This window comes from Microtus pennsylvanicus, chromosome 5 (genome assembly GCF_037038515.1).
Source record: "Microtus pennsylvanicus isolate mMicPen1 chromosome 5, mMicPen1.hap1, whole genome shotgun sequence".
Lineage (NCBI taxonomy): Eukaryota > Metazoa > Chordata > Mammalia > Rodentia > Cricetidae > Microtus > Microtus pennsylvanicus.
The window spans coordinates 79,621,555-79,646,657 of record NC_134583.1 but is presented as its reverse complement, the minus strand read 5'-3'; the positions used below and the strand labels follow the sequence as shown (position 1 = coordinate 79,646,657).

General features: G+C 47.0%; 1 protein-coding gene across 1 annotated transcript in view; it reads left to right on the top strand.

The window, feature by feature from the left end:
* Tcerg1l (transcription elongation regulator 1 like) overlaps positions 1–25,103 on the top strand; it is a 180,240-nt gene that overhangs the window by 112,692 nt on the left and 42,445 nt on the right. The window contains exons 5-7 of the mRNA XM_075972609.1: positions 2,285–2,382; positions 6,071–6,159; positions 16,520–16,674. Coding sequence (XP_075828724.1) covers positions 2,285–2,382; positions 6,071–6,159; positions 16,520–16,674 — 342 coding nt within the window. The remainder of the gene's footprint in view (positions 1–2,284; positions 2,383–6,070; positions 6,160–16,519; positions 16,675–25,103) is intronic.

Sequence of the window (25,103 nt, the reverse complement as noted above, 5' to 3'; positions counted from 1 at the left end):
CTGCCTCTCCCCCTTCTCCCTCTTCTCCTCCCTTCTTTCATCCCTTCCTCTCTTCTCTTTTTTGTCAATACTGGGGATCCAACCCCAGACCTCACATATCCTGGGCAGTATTTCTTCTCCTGAGTTACACTCTACTCTCTTCCAGGCCAATCTTGAAGGGATTGGGTAGATGGTTTGGCCAGGCCCTAGGGATGTGTCTTGTTTGTGGTTGTGGCTGATTGTGCTGGAGCCCTGTGGTTAGCATGCCTGGCTTCTGTGTGAAAGGAAGGGTGTGCGTTATAGCTCGGTCCTGCAATACAATGACAGGAGGAAGCCATGACGACACCAGGGTCGCATGCTTGTCATTCTTGCCTACATCATGAGCTAATAATAATGGCTGCTCCTTCAGATGTAAGCACCAGCCCTCTGTCTTCTGGGGACAGTGTCAGCCAGGACTTCTACAGAGTGGCAGTGGTGGACAAGGACCCTCATACATGACATCCCCTAGGTGTTCATGCCCACCCCCAGATGGAGAAGAGGAGCCAGAGATGGAACACTCATGTTCCTTCCTGGTCCAGATGATGTGTCTGTGTTCCATGGCGACTCTGTTCATGGTCAGAGCTTCCCAGACACTCTGTTTCTGAAGCACTACTGCTAACTGAACACTACTCAGTGAGCATCTTCCTCCACACAGCTCAGTAACAGGCTGCGCTGCAGCTGCCTGCTTGACTCTGCAGGCACAGCCTGTAGGGTACAGAGCCACAGCGAGCATGATGATGACCTCAAGCCCAGTGTGGAAATCATATCTGCATGGCCCCATCCACTAACCTGCACCGAAAGGGTGGCAGAAGTGGAGTTTGGACAGCGAGCATGGTGTTGGCAGTATGCAAGATATTCCCAGTGGTCGAATAGAAAGATTAAAGGTGGGAAGGTGCCAAGGTGGTTCCCCTGCTTTGCCCTGCCTGCCCCATCCTCCAGGCTCAGATGTTTCCCCAGAGGAAGCCACTGGTCACCATTTTTGTATGTTTATATTTGCACTTGTACGCACATATGTGAATATTTATGTGGCTGCACACACACACACACATGGGAAGCTATTTATGCCTTCCCCTATTGTGGCCGTGCCAGTAGAGGCTGATGTCAGATGGATCCCCCTTGAGAAGCAGAAGTGTCTCAGTGTCGTGTCTCTCAAACCACGAGAAGCCTGCTCCTGCTCCTCTAGTAGTTTTTTTTCTGTTGGGCTGATGTGTGGTCGGATCGTTTGGTTTCCCTTTCTATTTCTGGTGTTAAAACAGAAATCAGTGTAATATCTTTTACTGAAAGAAATTCGCTACGGTTTCTGAGTCATTGAATAGATATAGTTTGGAAAAGAAACTTTAAACTTCAACTTGGCTTTCATTTGCGACTTGACAGATTGTGTCTTTTTCTCTGTCTTTGCTCATGTAATTTTTGTTCAAACATCATGCACTCCGACCACCGATAACCCCTTACCCATTTGGTGATGGATGAGAGATAGCTGGAGGCATGGCCAGCTTGGAGTCCTCTCCACACCCATCAGGGATGCTCCATGGTATGCACAATGGCCATCAGCTGGGTTTTTAGAGGCTGGTTCTGTGTTACATAATGTTCCTTGTCCTTTCTGGGCAAGGCCTGGGTCCTATACATCCCAATCCAAGTAGTCTGGCCATACAGCATTACCAAAGGTGATTTAGACCATGCTGAGTACTGGCCCATATGGCATTTGATGGCACCAAGGAAGCGCCCGAATGTCCGGGCGGGCATGGGATGCACAGGGAAAGCCATAGCATCCAGATTTGCCTATGGGTCATCTGGGCTCAGCCACAGCAGTGGCTAGCCATTTGTGGGTAGTATTCTTACTCCCTCCCACCATGTGCTGACTCACCAGCAGGACTGTTCCAGCCGTGGATGATTTTGTTGGGCACACTTTCCATGTACTCATTCCTCCTGGGATTCTTCATCTAAAAGATCGTGGGGGACAAACTGGGACCAGTCAGTCTCTTCAGGAAAAGGCCAAAAAGAGGACTGCAGGGAGTCACAGACACAGATGTTATGGGTTATCCCTGGCTGGGTCAGGAAGGGGTCCAGGTGAGAGACCTATGTCTCTGAGTCTCAGTGTCAGGGCAACATTGTTAGGCTATAGCTGGAAGGCCAAGATGGCAGGGACTGCCTGTATACTGGCACTCTACTTTGGATTTCCAAAGCCACATTTTATCTTTGCTTAATTTTTCAAGTCATGACTGACACGACAAATGAAATACTAATGACCTTTGTTTTGGTCCCACAGATAAAAAAAGCAAAGAGCTCAGGCGCGCATCCCGTCCTCCTGCGCTGATGCTACGTGCCCCAGAGAGGAAAAGCCTGGAGGGAGACAAAGAGGACAAGGTGAATGTCAACCCTTGGAGTTTTCTAGAGACACAACCCACAGGTGGAAGATGTGGGGCTGGAACACCTCACATGTTTTTCTCATAGGCATTTATGAAATGACTTTACCAGTCTGCCCTGCACCATAGTTCAAACCAGGCTGGCGACTTCATTTCCCAAGGGAGAGCAAGCCCCAGGCAAGGTCAGGCAGAGCACCCTGACCTAGTGGAGCTCGTGAATGGGGTTCTGTGGTGTTCACACTGTATCTGTTTTCATAACGAAGAGAAGATATGTGAGGGGCAGGCTTCTGCCAATGTGCCGTTCAAAGTTAGGTTTTACTGTTAGAGACATCCCAAGGCAGGGCCATTTTTCTTTAAAATTGAAATTTTAGGCCATATTCTTCCCACAGTTGTCAAATGGGTTACCCAGCCCTGCTTCTGGATAAGCTGGGATTTCTCTATGACACTACACTTGAGATAATGAATTACAGGACACGTGCCCTCAGCAGGCTGTCCTGGAGCCTCTTTATCTCAGAGCCTTTCAACACGTTCTCCTCTTTCCTCTTCTCAAGCTTTCCTACCTCATACCCACTGGGAGTGCTCTGTCCTCCCTGGCCCATGCTCCCCAGGGAGCCTCATCAGCACAATCACCCTGATGCTCACCCTCCTCTTCGTACTCACCCTTCTTACCAGTGTTGGATGGCGAACAGCAGTCTGATGGAGGAGGGTCATCTACCTATCTGTTGCTTTCATTGGTTAATTAATAAAGAAAACTGCTTAGCCTGATAGGGCAGAATTTAGATAGGCGGAGTAGACCGAACAGAATGCTGGGAAGAAGGGAAGTGAGGCAGACACTATAGCTCTCCTCTCCAAAATGGACGCAGGTTAAGATCCTTCCCGGTAAGCCACCACCTCGTGGTCCTACACAGATTATTAGAAATGGGTTAATCAAGATGTGAGAATTAGCCAGTAAGAGGCTAGAGCTAATGGGCCAAGCAGTGTTTAAAAGAATACAGTTTCCGTGTAATTATTTTGGTAAAGCTAGCTGGTGGCCAGGAGCTGGGAGGTGGGAAGCTGCCCACCACTCCTATCACAACACCAGTTGCAAGTGTGTGTTGGTGCAGCCTCGAACATGCTCTGGTTTTCCAGAAGAGATCAGCACATCTATGCCAAAATTACATATTAATTACACAGCTAGCTTCACTGATGTCATCCATAAATACTGGCTTTATTACTGGGTTCTGCCATTCTGATTCACTTTTATTACTTCCTCGTCAAGCAGGAGTTTTACACCATGATTAGCCGTTTTTATCACCAACAGGAAATCATAACCAGCATGTGCCTCATGAAGAAGATCCTGGTAATTAGCAGGAGAGGATCCTAGCGTTGCCGGATTTAGAAGTTGGTCTCATCACAAATTATACTCTACCACATTTACTTGAATAATTTGGTACTCAGAGACTCCATGTTGAGTTCTATTGTTCAATTAACTTCTCAGTGAAAATTCCCTCCAGTTTTTCTAATTGGATTAGTAATATAAACCCTGGTATTAATATACATATGCATATATATGATATATATATATATATATATATATATATATATATATATATATTTGAAGACAAGTGCTTCTCAATACTCTCTGTTAAGCTAATTATTTATCCTGACCTTATTTATTTTCTCAATAATAAGAAACAAAGATATTTTCTATTTCCAGAAAGTTCTTTAAAGAATTCTACAAAACTTTCTTCTTATACTTATGAGTGTAAGGGTTTGCTGTATAAATTAAAAAACTATTAATTAAAGGCAGATATCAGCCACAAAAAGCAGACACTGTTTGAGACCCAGGAAAGACAAGGGATGCACATGCCCAGGTGCATCATGGGTCCAATGCTTCAGTCACCTTCTCAGATTTACCTTCACACCAAAACAGGGCAGGTGCTTTCGTGGCCAACTCTTGCCATCTCAGATTTGTTGTCCTTCCCTGTAGGGAGGGACTGGCTGGCTCTTTGTATAACACAGTCAACACAGCTTTGTTGTATTATTAAGGATTTTACCAAAGAGCTACACTCGGCAGATTTACCTCTTCAGAATTCTCTCTCTTTTTAAAAAAGAATTTTAAAGAATTTAAATGATGTGTAGCTGTGTGGGAATATGGGCACATGATTATGGGTGCTGGAGGAGGCCAGAAGAGGATATTGGATGCCCTGGAGCTGGAGTTACCGGTAGCTGTGAGCAGCCCATAGCACTGGGAGCCAAGGTCAGGTCTTCTGTGAGAAAAGTGTGTACTCTGAACCCGAGAAAAGTGTGTACTCTGAACCCCTGGGCTGTTGCTCCAGGTCCACATTTAACCTGCTTTGGCCAGTGGTTCTAAACCTGTGAGTCATGATCCCTTGGAGCAGGTCACATATCAGAAATCCTGCATTCTAAAATGTCAAGTTGCTATTCAGTCACGGAACCCTCAGCTGAAAACAGGCTGTCATTGAAAACAACCTACTTGCCCTTTGATCTCACCTGCACCATCTTTGTTGTGGTCTGAGGTTGATAATGAAGCCATGCAAACTGTAGGGCATGGTGAGGTGGAGTGGGTTGGGGGACAAAAGTCTAGAATGGTTCTTATCCCTAGAATTTATGCTTTCTGAATTCCTTTCTTTCCTAAAACCTAGAATTCCTTTCTTTCGAAGAGCCTCCTCTCATCATGTTGCTCTTTCATGGTGGGAATTGGGCTTCAGCCCATTGTTGAACCAAGAATTCATGACTGTCTTAAGTAGAACAGCTAGGAATGACAGCCTGAGTCTCGGCTTTGGGTCCCTATTGGACTTGAGATTGTCCAGAGTTTTTCATTTCAAACAAGATTTGCCTCCCCCGCCCCAGTGCCATCTGAAATGAACACAGAGAAGGGTCCATTTGCTGCTGCTTTGGACTGGAGAGAATAAATCTTCATTTTCTTCTAGGACAAAAATACTGACACCTCCCAAACCCAGCAGAGCCTCAGAATCACATGTACCTTGAAAAATGACCCTTTGGTGCTGTCTGAGCAAAGCAATCCAGAAAGATGGAGAATACCCTCACCTCCAGAGCAGCCAAACCTGTCTAGGACTCTGTTTTCCCTTAAGGATGGCAGCTTGAGCTAAGTGTGGTGATTGACAAGAGATTGAGACAAGAGGATCACTGCAAGTTTGAGTCCATCCTAGGCTCTATAATGAGTTCCAGGCCAGTCTAGGGTAGAGTAGGCTTATCACTTCCTCTACCATAAGAGACCCAGATGTTAGCCCTGCCTGTGTCTAGGATACCTTGCAGCATGGAGGTTCTCTGACACTGTACATAGGGATTTCATGGCACAGTGACTCCAGCCTATGAGCCTAGATATGAGCTCAGCAGTATTTTTCTACACCTGACCCCTACCAATCTGTAGCCCTCTCATGACTCCCCTTTGTCTCTGGATCTGAGAGCCAACAAATGGGGAAATTAGAAGCTGCCTCTGGTGGGTTGCTCTACACGTATATGTAATGTAGTCCATTGTCAATTCAAGCCTTTTTGTGACTGCCCAAACTGAGAGCCTCCTTTCTGTGATGTTTTACTCAGTAAGTCATTGCTGGGAACAGACCGCTGAGCCTGCTGGGCACTTGGTTACTTTCCTCTTTGTTACTGGAACTGAGAGAGTGTTCAGAATTAAAACAGTCATCTCTCCCCTTCTCTTTCATTCAAAGGAGCCTCCACCCATCCTGGTAAGAGGGGAGGAGACTGCAGCAAAAGGCAATAGACCTGTGGCCTCCACGCCTGTGCCCGGATCCCCCTGGTAAGATACCTCTAAAGCCAAGAGCTATTAAACACAGTTCCATGTCCCAGAGTCCGCTTAATGTCATAGGAGAGAAAGTGCATGCATACATACTCCTTAGGTGTGTTATGCTTAATAAAACAAAATCTCCACCCCAGGGCAGGAATAATCCTCCATGCTGTCACATCTGTAGCAAGGAAAATGGCGCGTAAGTGATGAGTTTCTCTGTCCTGATGTAGTTGTATGAATTAGAACAGCATTGCTGTTGCCCATAGATCAGCAGCTCGAGGTAAATGTAGCCTGCCATGAACTGCTAAGGAGTCTCTACCCTCTCTTGAAGGAGGCATATTGGAAGAAACTGTTAATTAAAGCTGTGTCTCGCTCTCTCTGGCTGCCCTGAGAGGATTCCTGATCTCTGAGTATGCCTTATTCCAAAGCACCTTCCACGAGGGAGCCACAGTCTTTGGTTTTTAAAAGTGCCCTTTTCTAATAGAGTAATTTGGAATCGGGATAAAAAGGTTATTATAGTAAAAATTAGTTTTAAAACCTGACAATCGGAGAACAATATACAGCTGGGAGGAAATGCTAAGTCCGACTAAGAGAAATAGCAATGATGGCATTAGGGTAACGTGTCCTCCAGGAACAACAATGGGGGTATTGGAGAAATGTGCTCTTTGGGGGCTGCAGTGGGGGTTTGGGGGCAATGCGCCCTCTGGGAGCTGCAATAGAACCATCAGGGCACAACATTCTCTAAGCACAGCAATGGCGTGTGTCAGGAAGAGTGACTTGCTCATTGTCTCAGGGTCTCACATCTACTGTGCTGGGCATATTGAACCTTGTACCCTACTTCGAGAAAGGGGATCTTTTCTCTCTTTGTAGGGTGGTGTCCCTATTGCAGCATTAGTGACCTCCTGCTCCCCACCTTCGGCTCTGTCTCTGGGAGGGACTGGGTGCTGCTTCCCCAAGCCCAGGGCTCTTAGAGTCTATTGTTCAATTCTGACTCCAGATACTAGATTACAAGTTGACATCAGACCCCTGAGCTAAAGGCTCAGTCCGAGGAGACTATTTCATAAAGATGCGAGTCAGCAGGAGGCCTCAGCAGGCTACCCACACTCTGTCTAGCTGACTGCAAACCCAGGGCCTCCCATGCCTCCCCTTGATTTTGGTGATAATTCTCTGGAGTGACTCACAGGACTCAGGAAAGTGCTCGACTGTGATTAGCCATGATTGCAGTTTTATTATAAAGGATATGACTCAGGAGCTGTGCGATGGGAGAGAAACACAAAGCCCTGGGGTGGGACAGGGCCTCATGCCTCTATGCCTTTTTTGGGCATTTGGCAACTGAACATATTTGTGTACCAGGAAGATGCCCAGATTACTGTTCTATTTTGATGGCAGTATCCCTATGGAGACTTATTTAGATAGCCAAATGATTGAACTCAGCCCTACCTCCCTGGGAGGTTGCGGTGGAGTTGTAGGCTCTTACAGTGGGATATCCTGATTTATGGAGACAAGTCCCCATCCTGAACATACTAAAAAGAACTCAGGTGTGGTCAGAGGGGCAAAGGATGCTCTTATCACTCATCAGGACTCAGGAATCTTAGCAGTTCTGTGCCAGAACCTGGGGCTGAGGGGTTATGTGTAGAAACATCCATTGATCATACCTCATGCGACGGCATCCATGGAGCTGCCCTCAGGAAACTGTACCTCTAGATGTGACCTTGAACACTAGAACCTTCTAACTGAACCCTGTGGCTTGCTTTCTTCTGATATAATGATGCAATGAGAGATGGGAAATGGGCCAGGTTGATGGTCAGCAAGGCTCATAGGTTGTAGCTTTCCCACTCACTGTGTGAGCATCCTCAGCCTCTCAATTGTTAAGTCAGAATGCAAGCCTTCCTGCTTTGGGTAGCGGGATTCCCTACATGACCATGATATAAATGAGCCCCATCCTTGCTACAACAGGTGTTTGGGCTTCACAAAATAGGGTAGGGGTTGTCCCCATTGGAATAGAATATTCTATCCCAGGGAAAGGACCACATGAGACAATTGCAGGGCTTCTTAGTGTGGAGCCACCAAATTCAGGGTTCTTCTAGAAGATGGGATGAACAAGGGTGTGGTGTCAGTGGGGAGCAGGCCCTTCATTTGGTTAGCTGCGGTGCATAGGAGCAGGGCTGTGAGTATGAGCTGCAGCTGGGAAGGGTTCAGGCCTAAAAGGAGGGACAGAGCCATAGAGGTCACACTGGATATACAAAATCCCTGATGCCCTGCTGTCTTAGGCTGATAGAGGGCAGCTTCTGGCCCTCTCCTCTCTGATGGACAAGCTGATAGTAGTGGGGGCTCTGCAGCAAAGTGCATCAGGGCAGTCTACAGGATACCATACTGTAGGAGAAGCACAAAATACCTATACATGGATGGAGGGGCTCCATCCCATGGACCAATCAGAATTAGGCCTCCTTACTGGGACCTGTACAGTATTACAGAGGGTGAGGAGGGCGGTGCTCTCTCCCTTACATCTTTTGCTTTATGCGTTCCTAACTTCAGCTCTGCTTAAGCTAGAGAACCTTGCCTTATAAAGTGGCCCTTTAGCTAAGGATGTGTGTGTTGGAAGTTCACACCAGACCCGAGAGGGGATTCTTCCTTGCTCTGAGAAGCAGAGGAACCTAGCCACTCCATTGAGAATAGCAGCTTCCAGTTCTCACTTCTGCTGCTAGTGTGGCCAAGAGGGATTTTGTAGGCACCTAGAATGACATCCTCTTTAATTCTGGCATCACATATATGAAGTCTTAGAGACCAGACTCCTTCTGACTGCAGAGTCTGCTCAGGGATAGTTCTTCTCCCACTCGGAAGCCATGGCCTCTCTTCCCCAGGAAGAGAGTTCCTCCACACGTGGAGCTGTGTGCATCCACTCCAGGGACAGAGTTCCTCCTTATGGAGAGCCTTGACAGTTATCTCAAGTATTGCTGCCTTCACACTCTCAGGGTTCACCAGTGTCCAGTTGTCCCTGGTCAGCCAGGTACACTGGAAACCCCCACAGGTGCAGGAGCTATAATGCATCTTCTTTACCTGTCACTGTTCACATCTATCATCCGCAACAGTGCTACAGTGGTACCCTCTTTTCAGAAAGTAGTGGCCACCTTGAACTAGCTCCACTGAAGTCAGAGTGCAGAAACTCTTAGGTAGGCACGGCCAGGATCAGGACAAGGGCAGCATGGGAGCTGGTGGGACCCCATCATCAGCTTCTGTGGATGTGGATGCGCATCACTGCCTAAACCCAGGGAGCTCTGGGATCTCTGTCTCAGCAGTGGGAGGCTTAAATCACAGTCACCCAGAGAGCATCTCCTGACGGTACGCTCATTGGCTATGAGTATGTGTAACCCGCCCCCCCCCCCACACACACAGTACACCAGCCTTTCCTTCACTGCTCTGAGATGCAGACATTTCTGTGATCCATAGAAAAGCAGGACAAAGGACAAGGACATGCACCCGGGGTCAGAGCACAACATCCCCTGTAGCAATTGCATGTACGAATGGGGCAGTGGAATCTCTGGGGATCACACTACAGTAGGCCAGGGTTCTCCAGTCATTGCAGGGAACAAGACATCAGGTAGGGTGTCAGGTGACTTGACACAAAGCAGAATGACAGAAGACATTCCCGAGGCCCCCAGAGCAAGTCTGCTTACGTCTAACCAGTCACCCAAGTGTTCGTCCTGTGTCCAAGGGACGCTTGTTCATCTTGATCCTATGATGGACCATCTCCTGCCTGGTAGGTTGATGGCCAGTTAAGCACAGGCCTTGACCAGCAGGGTCAGTGGGAAGATATTAGTGGCCAACCTGGTTCAGATTCTGGAAGGAGACTCCTTGTCAGAAAAACAGGAACCTCAGAACAGAAGTCCCATGTTCTGAGGAATCCATGACTGGGAAATTTCCATAGAGGCAGAGGTCACGTGGATGCAGGAGGCATCACCCTGAACCCCAGAGCTGCCTGGAAGGCTGGAACCAGAGCAAGCACGAAGCAGAATGCTGGTGTTCCATTCTGTCTGCACACTTTCGCAAACTGAGCTGAGAAACATAATGCTTGATAGTGCTTCCAGTAAATAAGACATCAAGTCTCATGCACACAGGTGTGCAGGACTGTTGAGCAAAGACTGAAGGTATTTCGTGTTTGCATCGTGTTTCTTGTTTGCAAACACCCTGTGTAAAACACCTGAGGAACTCATCAGATTAAAGACATGGCTTTAAAAGTGTGAGAAGACCCATCCCACAGAGCCACTCTCTGCTGAAGAGCTAAGTAAGCCAGAATTGAGCCAGAGCATCCCAAGGCCTTCATGTTGGATACCCTCCTATAGTCTAATTACCAAGAGATGGCCAGACAGATGGTCTCCTCAGACCCATTAGCGTAACCCTAGAAACACAAAGTCAGTCCCTGAGTAAGAGTGGACCCAGGGTTCTGCCCATTTTCCTCTCGTGGTGGGTGCCAGTCTAACCATTAAAGATGTCTCCTGGCTTCAGAATAATGTCTTCAGACAACTCTCCATTTCGGAAGGGCACAGAGCTCAGTGCTGCTGGGTAGTTCGGAGGGACCTGGAATCCAGACCCAGCCTTTCCGGGGCCGAGGAGAGAAGAATGTGCATTCATTTCAACCTACAGGGAGGCTGAGCGTTTACCGCTGGCACTGTTGAGGGAATGAACCTTTCTCCTGCTTCACACGGAAATGCTTTTCTTACAGTTATTGATGACACGGGGACATTTCAAAGGTAATGGCTAAACAAAGTGTAAAATCCATGAGGCCTTAGCTCAAAGGGCAATAAATGTCAACATCAATGATTAATTAGCATCTGAGTGTCATTTTAGAGATTATGGGTTGATAGATAATTTAGCTGTTTCCATGAAAGTGAAACGGCACTTGCTGAACATTTCACGTCATTTGACTTTTCTAAGAAAGTCCAGGTTGGTGTAGTTCAAGTTTTGTCTGTGACTTATCAACAAGTTCTTGGTGAAGTGACGTGGGAAGAGACAGAAGTGGGCTGCCAAGGAGTCAAGGAACCCGGCGCCGTCACAGGCACCACCTCCTACCAAGGCCAATTCCCTCATCCTTAGTTCAGAGACAGTTCAGGTGCTGAGTACTCGCCCAAGGAGCATGGCGTGTTGCCAGTCTGTTGCCTCTCGTCCCACTGAAAGGCCAATGGTGGGCTGTCCACATTGGGTTAGAGATGTGTTTGGGGAGAAGTCCTACAAGTGTGACTCTGAGAGTTCTTAGCCATCCTAAGCATATTTTCTTTGGCCCTGGTTTCATGTGAATAAAATAAAAATAAAAGCCTGGCTTTTATTTTGATTTCATCTGATAGTTTAAGAATACTGTAACTATTAATTAATTGCATATAACTTTTTAAAAAGAAAAATAAAATCTCTGGATGTGTATGTCAGTATTGCGTTTGTTTAACTTTAAAGTGGTCTGGATGAAAGTGTGCTCCTGGGATGAAGTTGGCAGAAGTGCTTCAGAGAGAAAGCAGCAGTTCCCCAGGCGTGACACACATGCGTGTCGGAGAGAGAGAGGTGATTAGGAATCACAGTTATTAAGGGAGAAGCGGGCTGGGCCACATCAGTGCAGTGTCAATTTTTCATGTGACATGTGATCATGCTCGCTCAGCTGAGAGCAAACATCACTCTTCTTTGAGTACATACTGCTGAAGGGAAACCAAATGTCACTTTGTCCCCTTTGCATAATTGAGCCTTTTATTATGTCAGAGAAGGGACAGGTAAGGTGTTACTGCTGGGGAGGGAGCTGAGTGCTGAATTAAATGTCAAAGTGCTTAGTTATGGCAGATGGAGGAGGAGACAGGAGGAAGCCACCACTTAGACCCAGGGTTAAGTGGCCTCTGGAGGTGGCCTCCTCGGATGGGTGGAGGGAGGAGTGTGCGGCTCCCAGCTCCAGGTGCTTTTATCTATCTCCATGAGAAATACTAGAGTCCTGGAACAGTGCCAGGCCTGTAGGATCCCCTGTGGCACCTCATCTGTGATTTCGATTCTCTTAGACTGAGTAGGGAGGTCAAAGGTCAGAATAGCTATTAAAAAAAGATTAAGCCCCTGTAGTTTGTGAAAAGCGGGGACCCTGGTAGAGAAAGGTGAAGGAGGATGGTTTTATGCCCTCCAAGAAAGATTCTTTAGGCAGCTCTGGACCCCTGCCCTGTTGGTCTTCCTGGTTCCTTGGAGACAGACGGGGCCACGTGTAGGGACGGAAGGGCCTATGCCCACGCTCTGAAAGACTGCATGCCGAGTGGTCCAAAGCTAACCGCTGGTGTGCTGCTGCTAATTGGCACAGAATGAGGAAATCCGAATAAACGAAACAGCTAAAGACGGAGAGCCGTAACACGACAAGGGCATTGCAAAGAAGCAACAAGGACAAGGCCTGGGTATGCAGCCTAGGTTGTCACACCTTGAGGAGCCATTCCTGTGGCCTCGTTGGGTGCCACAGTGGGAAGGCATGTGAGCGGCAGGCAGGGCTTTGTCAACCTTCCGTGGCCCTCTCACCTACCCACTCTTACCTCGGAAAGTAAGAGGCGGGGAAAACAACACATGAAAGGCACTGAGGGGCCTCAATTCCACACTCTACCCTCCAGATTCCTGAGAAACATGCCTCGGGCAAGCGTCACTCTTAGACGAGCCTGAATATGGGGAACACGACAGTCATGTTATAAAGCTATAAATGGGCTCACGCACAGTGCTGGTGACAGTCCTAAGTCAGCTGCTCTCTGTCCCTGCCCTGAGTGTCAGATACAATGCCCCCGCTCCCTGTGAACTCGCTCTGAAGTTAAGGGGGTGGGGGGAGGCGTGGCCAAGGTCCTCGGATTGGAAAGTGTGTTCTTCTCACCTCTTTGATTCGATTCCACAAGCCTCATGGTCCTCTTCTTTCCCACAACTGGGCCACAGAGGACCCACAACCCTGTCCAGGTCAGTGCCCTGTAGAGATGAGACCCCGGAGGGAGAGCAGCAAAGGGGCCAGCAAAATGGACAGTTTGTCCACTGATGCCAAACCAGATCTGAGTTCCAAGCTTCATCCAGAAGACCTGGGCAGTGCAAGGAGGGCGGAGTGCACAGAGCAAGAAGCCCCAAGTATGTTTGTATAGGGTTCACAGAGGCAGCAGGCCAGACTCGATTTCCCACTGCAGTGGGCTGAGCAGCAGTGACTCTCCCACACCTTAGGACTTGCTGTTCAAAGGGCGATTTTATTACTAAAATCCCTTTTCTAGAACAAAACATCAGATCACCACACAAGGGGCTTCTCAGTGTGGGGATCCTGTATCAGACTTAAATAACTTCAGTGTGCTAATTACGTCCTCCGGGATCTAGGGACATTTTGCAAGAAGAGAGATATGGCTGCCATCCAGGAATTATGTGGCATGATTGGAGAAGGGAAGCTATCCGTGTACTTAAAATGGGCATAAAATGAAACATAAAATTAATTTTGCATGTCATAGCCAGCTCCGTCTAGTTGAAACCAACTGGAACAAGTGGATGGGCAGATTTCCTCCTGGGAGCCACATCTATTTACCTGTCACCGGCCCTGCAGTTCAATTCCCCATGCTTCCCCCGGGCATAGGAACTGGTCCTTTGCAGCCTGGATATAAATGTGTACAGTGTTAATTGTCACTCCTCCCCCTAGACGCTAATGCTCCATTAAGTCTCTGATTAGCTCCATCTCTCCCTGGCTTTATAAGTTTGGTGGTGGAAAGATGGGAAACAGGCGATGTTTCCTCCACCTTGAGGCACCGCAGAGTGCCAGCTCTTCTTGGGGCGGGAGGCGCTGGTGTGGCTTTGTACTTGAGTGCCACACGCTGAAGCCACTGCCTCCCACAGAACTCAGAAGGTGCAACAGCATTTCCTCTTTGTGAAAATGAGGCCTGGGATAATGTGGCCAAATCGATGTAAGTCTTGAGCTGTGAAGCCTGTTTCTTTAGTGGACGAGAGTGCTTGGGAGGTAGAGAGGAGACACCTGAGAACCCGGAGATGCTGAGCTGGGCTTCGCAGCAGAAAACTTTGAGATACGTGTCCTCAAGGATCCCTTTGCATCAGGGAAAGGAACACAACTGCCAAAGGCAATGGATCCAGCTCCCTTGCATGGCTCTGGCCTGTGGTGAGATTCAGGTGACCCCTTCCGGAGGTCACTGTAACCTGCACAGCCCTGCTTTCTCTCCCTCTCCTGGAGACCCTGTGGCCATCAGCCCTCCTACCTTTTCAGCCTAAGGTCTAGGATGCCTTCAGTAGGATAGGGACTCCTAACCCTCTACCATATAACTTCCTGGACCACCTACATAGATCCACATGCCTTGATGTACCTGTCTCTACCCCCAGCATAGAAGCTACTTCTCCAAGTCCAAGTCCCCACCTTTCCCACATAGATTGATCTGCTTTGCGTCAAGTTTCCAGGTGATGGGAAATGCCTAGGTAGCAGCCCAGGATCCACAGCTGACAGCCTGTCATGATTAAACTCCAGCACTCTGGGGCAGGAGTTCCGCTCGTCTCAACGGAGGCAGAGGACAGTTTCTCTTATCTGGCTTCAGCTTCTCTTGTCTTTAGTTCTCTCATGCCCAAGTCCCTTCTCTGACCACAGTCTTACCAGAATTCAATCTGTCACCTCAGCCTTCTGGACAGCTAGGGTTTCCACAGACCACCCGTAGCAAACCATCTGTTCCACATGAGGAGAGACTGCTGGAGCCCTGTCGGGAACTGAAATTAGTGGAGGCTGCTGCGTGTGTGCCCCCCTCCCCGCCTCCATTTCTGTCCCTAAGGGTTGACTTGCAACTGTGCTTCCCCTCCTTCCTGGGTCCTCTGCCCCTGTTCCCAAGTTCTGTTCCCCAGTGAATCTCATTCAAATACCTTTCCGTTTGTGGTATTAATCAAGCATGCCAATGCCTCCCCTGATGAGCAGATAGATGGTAATTGGCTGAGCTCTTCTCACTGAGGGTTTCTCATCCTTACTTCAATGGCAGGCCTTGCTGGGAGAGCCATTTCTAGGCTTGTGGCTTTTCCTTCACCTTCAAGGCCAGTAACACAGTTCCTCCCCAGTACTCTCCGCATGTGTGTGTGTGTGTGTGTGTGAATGCACATGTATGCACATGTGAGCACATGCACATGTGCTTGTGTGTGTTCTCTAATTCCATCCACAGTCTCCTCCTTCCTCACAAGGAATCTATGAAGGCATTTGGGGCCATTCTGTGACTTGGGACATCTCCCCATCTCAGGATCTTTATCTAAGTCCTTTTGTCATGTGAGGTGACCTATTTGTAGGTTCTGGGATCCGAATGTGGATAATTTGAAGAGTGTCAATCTGTCTGCCCCACCATGGAACCTGGTCTGGTTAAGATATCTGGTGGGCCACCTCCGGTCATTAGGGTCCTATTCCATTCAGTTGCTAGCACATGGGACCCAGCCCTGGGCCCTCAGTACAGCTCATGGAACAAAGCTAACTGGCCTTCACATGCTAATTCTGTGCAAACACTCCTGTCTAGCCTTCTAGAGTGATGTGTGAACCAGGTATTGAAGGCCCAGCAGTGTCTCACTGAACCCTCTGGGCGGTGTCCTCTCTTGGGCAGGGTTTATATATACATAGCCTGCCCTATCTTCTCTGTGGAACAGAGAATCCTGGGGAAGAACTAGGGGCTACTATGGGAAGCTGAGGCCAGGGAGGGCTGCCTTGTCTAAGGTAAATTTTAAGGGATAGGAAATGGGCCTTGGTCAGGCTTGCTCTTATAGCTTCCTAAGAACAGGAGGCATAGACCAAAGGCAGTGGTCAACCTTGGAGAAGGGCTCTCTTCTTCTGTGTCTATTTCTCATTCTCTCAACGTGAGAGAACGATACACCAAACAATACACCATTTCTTCCTTTATTTTAGGAATCCATATATGAAAGTATGAGGCTCTCATGAGCATGAGTATGCTGAGCAGAAAGGGCTCAGTTGCTAGGCCAAATGGTCCATTTATCATCTCTTTGATGGATATACAGTGCGGAATGGGAAAGGCAGTGAAATGGTCACCTGGAGCAGGGGACACAGGTGCCCAGGCCTGAGAGAAAATATTACTGAGCTGAGTCAGGCAGTGTTCTGCACTGGGGTGGGTGTAGCTTTCTGTGGTCTCGGAAAGTGTCTTGACCTCTCTGACCCTGGAATCCTTGCTGGTGGCAGGGAATGGAAATAAGGCCTGTTAACCAAATGAGGGTGTGAGAAGGAGCACAAAGAGTCCCCGGGGAAGGGTTCTGCCATTATTTTTGATGCCTACAGGAATGTCTTCATGACTTCCAGGGGCGTTCTGAGAGAGGGGTGTGGGCGCCCGCTCCTCACCAGGTGTCTCTGAAAGTGACTGAGGTGGGTTTTCAACTTTCACAGGTGTGTGGTCTGGACAGGGGATGACCGGGTTTTCTTCTTCAACCCGACCATGCAGCTGTCAGTCTGGGAGAAGCCCATGGACCTGAAGAACCGTGGGGACCTCAAGAGGATCATCGAGGACCCGCCCCACAAACGCAAGTTGGAGGCCTCAGCAAGTAATTAACAGGGGATGGGGTGGCCCTGTGGAAGGGCTCTGCTCTGTCTGGGGGCAGGAGCAGGCACTGCTGCTGCTCATGGTTATGCTGGGGGGCGGGGTTATACTGGAGTCATGTTGAGGACCACAGACTCATACATTAAGTTTTCGTGGCGCTTCCCACTGAAAACTTGATTCTTTCAAGTACTGGGCTCGGGCTTCTCCTTGCATCCCATGAGGTCATCTGTGCAGGGACAGTGCAGATGACCACTGGCTGTCCTTTGGCTTTCATTTCGTTCTCCTACTGTTGGGCACTGGAGAGCGGATGTGGGCAAGTGTGAGTGTGTTTTCTTCAACACTGCGGGACATTCTAGCCCCTGGACCACGGAGGTCATGGCTATATATTAGTGGAAGCCCACAGATGGGGGTGGGGTAAGGGGACCTTCTGTCCCATAGAAGGGACTGTTAAGTGAGGAGTTGGCTACTTCTGACCCACCAGCCTATGAGTCCTATCTCACCAAGAGTGGGAGAAGAGCACCCAGCATCCTGTGCGAGGCTCCTTGTCAGGGAAGCAGATGTATTTTTATGAGTGATGCATGCATGGGAAAGCCCTGCTCCCCAAGCACACGGATTAACATAGCATCCTTCAAGAGGTGTGCTGGGGACTGAATATGTGTCACACATGCTGGACTGATTGCAGAACTGTACCCCTGGCTTCTTTTTACTTGTTATTTGAAAACAGAGTCTCAATAAATTGCCTGGGCTGTCCTTGAACACTGTAGCCCCCAAAGGCTTTGCATTTTAAATTCCTCTGCCTCAGTTGTCCAAGTGGATGGGATTACAGGCACACACCAGGCTAGCCTCACCTTCCATGCTGAGAGTGGTTATACATTCTGAAAAGGCAGAGAGGTGGGCATGGAATCTTGACATTTTAAATGAAGTTGTTGTTCAATTTTAGAAGGTATTTTAAGGGCTTGATGTGTTTTTTTTTCACATTACCTACAGCTGAACAAGAGGACATCAGCTTGTTAAGTCAGAGCCAGTTAGAAGGCTGCAAATTAAACCCCTCTTAGCTCTTCACAGTACTACAGAGAATTAGGTGCTCTCAGAAAGCCAAACTTAGTCCTAAATGAATGAGACAGAACAATGCAGCATTTCTATCTCACTTAAGCAGAATATTCTCCTGAGAGTTTCCCAGCTGATGATGAGAAAATAAAGACGTTGTAGGTGTATATTTTACTGGGGGGGAGGGGGGAAGAAAAAAAGTTAAAATGTCCCTGTGTTCAGAGATGATGAAACTGGACTTTTGACTATGTTTTTCCCTTTTGATGAAGTGACATCTTAATTAGAGGAGGCATTTTCATCACCAGAGAGGCTTTCCAAACCCTGCAGATCAGTTGCTTTTGGCTCTCAGACAAGAGAAGGCGCACAGGTCAGAAAGAGCAGGAGGATTTCGTGTCTTCCGAGAAACAGTTGGCATGGTTTTCCCTGGCACTGACTTCATTTGCTTCATGGATGGTGATGATGCTATTCGCACCTTTTAAAAGACGTGACTTCCAGAAACTTGTGTGTGCTCTTTTGATTTTGCCCCAAGCATTAGCAGAAATGAGGAAGAAATGAGGTTATTGAGAATTGAGTGCATGGTTCTCTCCTGTTGTTTGGACCAAATCATGCCAGATCTGAAGAGACAGGGAGGTGTCTCCAAAACCTCTACAGGGTCGTCTGGGAAGGGGACCATGGCCTTAGTCACCCGAGTCAAGTAGGTCAGTGCTCCAGTTTATCCCACTAACAGAGATTGCATTTTCTAGGGACAAATGCAGAGTCGTGTGTCAAGTTTAACGGACATACCCAGGAATGTCTGAGTAGCTTAACTTGACATCACAACCTGGGGACAGCACAGCCTTGAGGTGGATAGATAGATAGATGATAGATAGATAGATAGATAGATAGATAGATAGATAGATAGATAGATAGATAGATAGATGATAGAGAGAGAGGCAATTTTGAAATGTGTGACCTCAAGGACATTTTTACCTTTAAGAGAAGATGAGACAGTGGGCATTTTCCCACACAATTCTAAAGCACATGCAAATTGCAAATGACCTCCATTTGCAATTTCTAGTTGCCAGGTAGACTTGTACTTTGAGACCAGCACTTCTAACTCCGTGAGACCTGGCAAGCATCTAGAGAAGAAGGTGTTTCTGGAGAATTAATTAAGGAATGAGGGAGGAACTGGCAGTTTCCAGCCAACACCAGCCTCGTGGCACCTTCCCTGGCTGCTGGTTCTTCAGGGATGATGTGGCCTTGTTGGTGTAATAAGCTCCAGGGAGACGGCTCTCAGTGGCATTTGTTTTATATTTTCTTCAGTTGAGATCCAGTCTGGATTGGAGTGTATTGATAGATGTTTCTTTCTATTCTAAACAGAACAGTTCAGCACTCTAGTTGATCTGTCCATCCCCACTGGTTTCCAAGAGGCAAATAAAATGAACTTTGTACAATGTCAGCCACATTAATTGACATCAGGCTGTGTGTGTGTGTGTGTGTGTGTGTGTGTGTAGAGAGAGAGAGAGAATGTATGAACGTGTGGATGTGAGTCCATGTGGATATGAGAGTATGTGTGTGTGAGAAGAGAGAAGAGAGTATGAGTTTGGTGTGTAAGTATGAAAATGTTTATGTGTGTGAACATGTTTGAGTACGTGAGAGACAAAGAGGATAGGTAGTATATAAGAAAGAATGTGCATGTGTGTGAGTGTATATGAGTGTGTGTAAATGTACATGAACCTATGCAGGTTCATATGTATGTGTATGTATATACATATGTATGTATGTGTATATGTATATGAATGTTTGTGTGTATGTAGGTATACATGTTTATGTGTATGTGAGTGTATATATATTAATATATAGGCATGTGTGCATATAATTATACATGTATGTATTTGTGTGTTTGAGAATGTTTGTGTATGAATGTGTGTATGTTTAGGTAAGTATGAGTGTATAGTATGTGTTTGTGTGTATGTGAATATATATGGGTATACATGTGTATATATGTGAATATGCATGTACATGCATTTATGTGAATATATTTGTATATCAATATGTCTGTGTAAATGTGTGTATGCATATATTTATGTGTTTACATGCATGCCATATGAGAGTGCATGTGTGTATGTGTGTTTTTATGAATATGTGTATATGTATTTATGTATGTATGGGTATGCACTTGTGTGTGTGCCTGTGTGTATCTGTGAGTGCAGTGTGACATCCATGATGTTACCCAGGGATGTATGAGCTCTCAGGATCAGTCAGCTTACTAAGTATAACTCAAGTACTTATCCTTGGGCATTCAGCAGGAAAGGGGGGAATCCACCTTTTCATTTTCTTGGCCTTGCTAAGGGATTCCAGAGAAGATCCAAATTACCATCTAATTACCTTGTAATGCATCCAGATGTTTTATGGCTCTGCAATTTTGCTATTGAACTAAAGTGAAATGAGAAGCAGAGGCCTTACCCATTGCTACACTCTAGGATTATACAAACTCCTCCCATCAGAGGCGCTCACATTTGTCTCTCCATCAGATTGTTCGTGTTCATCAAGCCTAGGAGGTGCAGTTCTTTCTGTGCTAATCAGCAGCAGCAATGTCCACTCTTACTGTGAAGGGGTAGGAATCTCTCTGTCACCTGCCAGTGCACTGGCAGCATTATGTCCTTACATCCATCCCACCTGCCATGATCACAGAATGCATCCTGTTCCTGCCCTGGGATGTCCTTTCATTGGATGATCTAACAGAGTAAAACATTAAATTCAGAGCGTATTAAATACCTGGCCATTGAGCGTCTCCTCTGAGGTAGAGGAGCACAGGAAGTCAGGTAGTGATCACTCCACCCTTCCTCCTGTTCTGTCTCCTCCCAGTGGCTGAAGAGAACAGGAGGCCTGGGTCAGGACAGAAGCAGCAGGCATCCTCTTGGCAGAGGATGGAGAGAAATGTTTAACAAGAAGCTCCCATACTTGGTTCCAGAAATTCTCACAGCCCTATAGGATGGCACCGCAGGATTTGAGCATAAATTGCTAATATAATAAACTGCCAAATATTGTCCTACAATGAAACAAAAGACTAGATTTCAGTACCAAAGTGCAGAAGTCCAATATGTATATCTTGAGTGCTAGCAAGGCATGTCCTCTCCGAGGCTCTGCGGAGTATCTGCTTCCTCCTCCTTTCTAACACACACACACACACACACACACTCACATACACATAAACATGTATACCCATATACACAGAAACATATTACATATTCACATATATCCATCAGTGGCCTTCTGATTTTCTTGGTCCATTTCTCCTTCCTGCATCTTCAAAACAACTGGGAGGCATCTCTGGTCTTCCTAATATTTCTTTCTTTTTTTTAAAGATTTTTTTTTAATTTATTATGTATACAGTGTTCTGCCTGCGTGTATCCTTCAGGCCAGAAGAGGGTATAAGATCTCATTACAGATGGTTGTGAGCCACCATGTGGTTGCTGGGAATTGAACTCATGACCTCTGGAAGGGCAATCAGTGCTCTTAACCTCTGAGCCATTCTCCAGTTCCTGACATCTTCTTTAGGTACTTTTCATTATCCAGGGCATGGTATAGGACAATCTCCATCACTAGGTAAACTATATAGAAACTCTGAGTCTCCTCTTGGAGTGACCTAACACATTTCCAGGCTTTCAGTGAGGTTGATGACATTGTTGGGAGGCATCTCTGCTTTCCATGATCTATGTCCCTACTTTACAGAGGAAGGGGTGCAGAACAGGTATCTTGCTGAGTTCATTGGTCTATCAGATGTGGGATCAGGAATTGAAGGTTGATGGGTTCAGCTGAGGCTGAAGAAGAGCTTCCTGGTCAGGTCTCACAGGAGAAATTGGGTACAGGTAGCCTTGACTAACAATCCCTTGTTCCCTTCTGGGCAATAGAGACAAACAAGAGCTCACTCAGCTTCAATTGCTGTGCAAATATTTTAGTCATTTATATTCAGGATAAATGTGGATTCACAGTGACATGCATTTCACTAAGTAGGATATAAAATCATCCTGAGGGTAAACACAGCTGTGGCTGGTGAAGGGGCCACTTCCCAGGCATTGTGTGGCCGAGACCCTGTGTACTGGGTCTCTGCATCACAAAGGGACCAGGTGGCCACTGAAAGGCAAATGCTGGAACCCTCCCCAAAGCATAAGGGCACGCTTCATTAGCTCAAGAAGAATTGGGTTAAATGTGGGGGGTTCTGGCTAGGGACTCCACCTGCTCAGCTCTGTGTGAGTGGCTGAAGTTTATTTACAGTGGAGTTGAGTTCTGTATGTTGTCTTTTGTATCAGCCAGGAGGACTCTGACTGATGTTTGCACTGTGAAGGCAACAGGAGCCTTGTTTTCTGAGGTCCCTCCCAATGGCTAAATTGGTCAATCTCTGTATGTGACACCAGATAAGAAGGGGGAGGAAGCCATGGTCTCTTGGGAGAGTCCCACATGGACTTTAGGAAGAAGCTGAAGACAGAATGCAGGTAGAGTTTAATGTGGGTCTTCAGCTGGGAAAGGAACAAATAAAGTCAAGAGAAGCTGACACGGGGCGGGGCGGGGGGTCTTAGGATGTTGTCATAACACCTTATTCATGGCTGCGTTTGGCCTGCATTCATCAGGCAAGGCTAATGGGCAGTTCAGGACTGAGCCATGTTAGTTAGCCCCCATTCATTCCTCAATAGAAGAACCAGTGTAACTCTCCGTGTCTCCAGCTCCTGCCTGTTACATGGAACCACACAACCTTAATCTATCTGGCTTCCCAGAACCAAACTTTCACCCACTTCTCACCAAACATAAGAAAAAAGGAGAAAAGAAGGGGGAGGAAGGAGGGGAAGGGAAAGAAGAGGGAATCGTTCTCTAAACCAATCAGTTGTTTTGTTTTGTTTTTTTAATTGACGTTAATCAAGCCCAGGCTTGACACTTGGCATTGCCTCCAATAGTAAGCACATGCAGATCAGAAAGCCATGAGCCTTCTAAAGGTGTGGACACCAAGCACAGTGAGCATCCAGTCCAGTGGCCTTGATCTTTCTTGAGATAGGGCTGATGACACTGGCTGATGTCACATATGGGGTACAAGCATAAGGAATGTTGTAGGTCCTGAGGCAAGAGGAGCAGACCAATTTGCGGACCTAACCACCCATTTCTGGGCTAAGAAGAGGAAGGCTGGAAGGGACACTGTGGCATTAGAGCATAGGATATGGATAGGACACTTATTGAAGCCTTTGACAGTGAGCCTTCCATGATCTTTCCCACAATGCCAAGCTTCCTTCTTGAATGTCAGCAAGGAACTCAGGTCAACCAAACAAAACATCCCATAGAATCCTCTCCTGGATGGGTGGCCTCTAGGGTAACATCAGCTCCCACGTAGACCATGCTCTTTCTTAGCATGAGCTTCTTTGTCATTGCATTGGTCCCTTAATTCAAATGTGCCCTAGGAGCACAGAGAAAACAGTGCTAGCACCTATGGGCGTCTGGCTTAATCTGCAGATGCACCAGCTGCACAGTGGGCTCACTCTGACTGTGTCCTTCTCCCTGGCTCTTGTCCCTGCTGCAAGCTGGCTTCCCACTCCACTGGCAGCCAACTCACCCCTTTATGGTCCCTGTTACCAAAGGACCATTGCTTTTCCTAGAGAGACAGAAGGAAGGTGTATTAGTATCAGATAAGGTACCAGCAGACAAAAGAAAGGACTGTCCAAGTCAGTCCATTTACTGTGGTTGCTTACGTGGGCAGCCACACAGTAGCCAGTCCTCTGGGCAACCTACGCACAGTTGCACTCATGAAGAGTTTCACTCCGGTCAATTGCTTCTCTCATATATAATCTCAGGAAGGGAAGACCTAATGAAGATCCCAGAAAGGTCTCTGGAGGGTCCCATGAGCAGTGTAAGGCTCTCTCTTCACAAAGAAGTTTGAATAGGCCCAGGGTCATGAGCATGCTCACAACTACGCTTCAAGATAGTGGTGAATGTGCCCAACATGGAGGACTGCTCCCTTTCCTATAGCTCTTAAATTTTCACACCTTCTTCTATTATGTGCCTTGATGTCTCTGAAGCTTTGGAAAGGGATCACACACACACACACACACGCACACGCACACACACACACACACACACACACATTTACAAATATTTTCTCCCACTTAGGGCTGAGCATCAGGTCACTAAGCCACACCAACAGCACAGATAGACGCTTCTTCCCGGCAGTTTCAGTCATCATGAATGAAACCTCTCCTCTGACTGCTGCCCACTGTCAAAGTAAGGCTCCTTGGACTGTGAGCTGACAGCAGCAGTAATCTACATACAAAAACAAACCATGTTTGGAGGAGTTTGACAGGCTCGTCGCAGCTATTTAACACAATAGCTGACGCCTCCTCTCTGAGGTCTGTAATTTCCCCAGTCACAGGCCCTTTTTCCTGAATTATAGTACCAAACACGGGTTCCCAGCTGTAGACCAGGCCTAAACTCCAACCAGGAAACAGCTGGTTGTTCCTTTAATGGCCACAGCACAGTTGGGCTCATGGACACACCTTTCCTGGAGGGTTGACAGGGAGGAGTGCCTGCCTCTTCCTCTACAACCTGTGGCCATGTGAAATGCAGGTATACATCACACTCCAAGGATCTCACTTGAGTGCACGGCTCCCTCACCTGCCACTATTTAATTCTGTGATTCTCTATTAGGTTTCAACCACAGACCATGCCTGACACACATTTACATAGAGTAATCCCTCCGCTCCCAGAAAGAAACAGCGTCTCAGAGATACAGGAGATTTAATGCTGGCTAATCAACCGTAGTCTATGAGTTATGATTAGTCTATGAGTTATGAAACTTAACATGTGTTTGTTTATGTCAGTCCATACCCACAGTTTCACAAGAGTGTTTATTGTGTAATTCCATGTTATTGGAATTGCTATATCATCAGGCGCATGCCTTTTCAGTTTCTAACATTGGGAAGTCTTCCTCGGAAGGGATCAATCCATCAATTCACACTCCCACGGATGCACTCCGTACCAGCACCGTCCATCACCAGAACTTAATGTAAAGCCATTCCTTATTGCGGTTGGCATTTCTTTAATTCTGAGTGATTCCCAGAAGTTTATTGCCATTTGTTTTGTGTTTCTGGGAACACATTCGTGTTTGTCTTTCTCACTGAATTATAGGGACTCCCGTAAGTTGGGGGATTAAGGTGTTTGACTATCATATCTTTTCAGTAGTTTTCCTGAGCTCTGATCTTTTCCATAAAACAGTTTGCTCATGATTTTTTTATTCTGAGAAAATATATGTAGCATACAGCTTACCAGTTAGCCGTCTTAAAATGTACATTTAGTGGCATTAAGTTTATTTACAATGCTGTTTGCCATCACTACTAGCTACTCCTGGAGCTTTTCCACCTTCCCAGA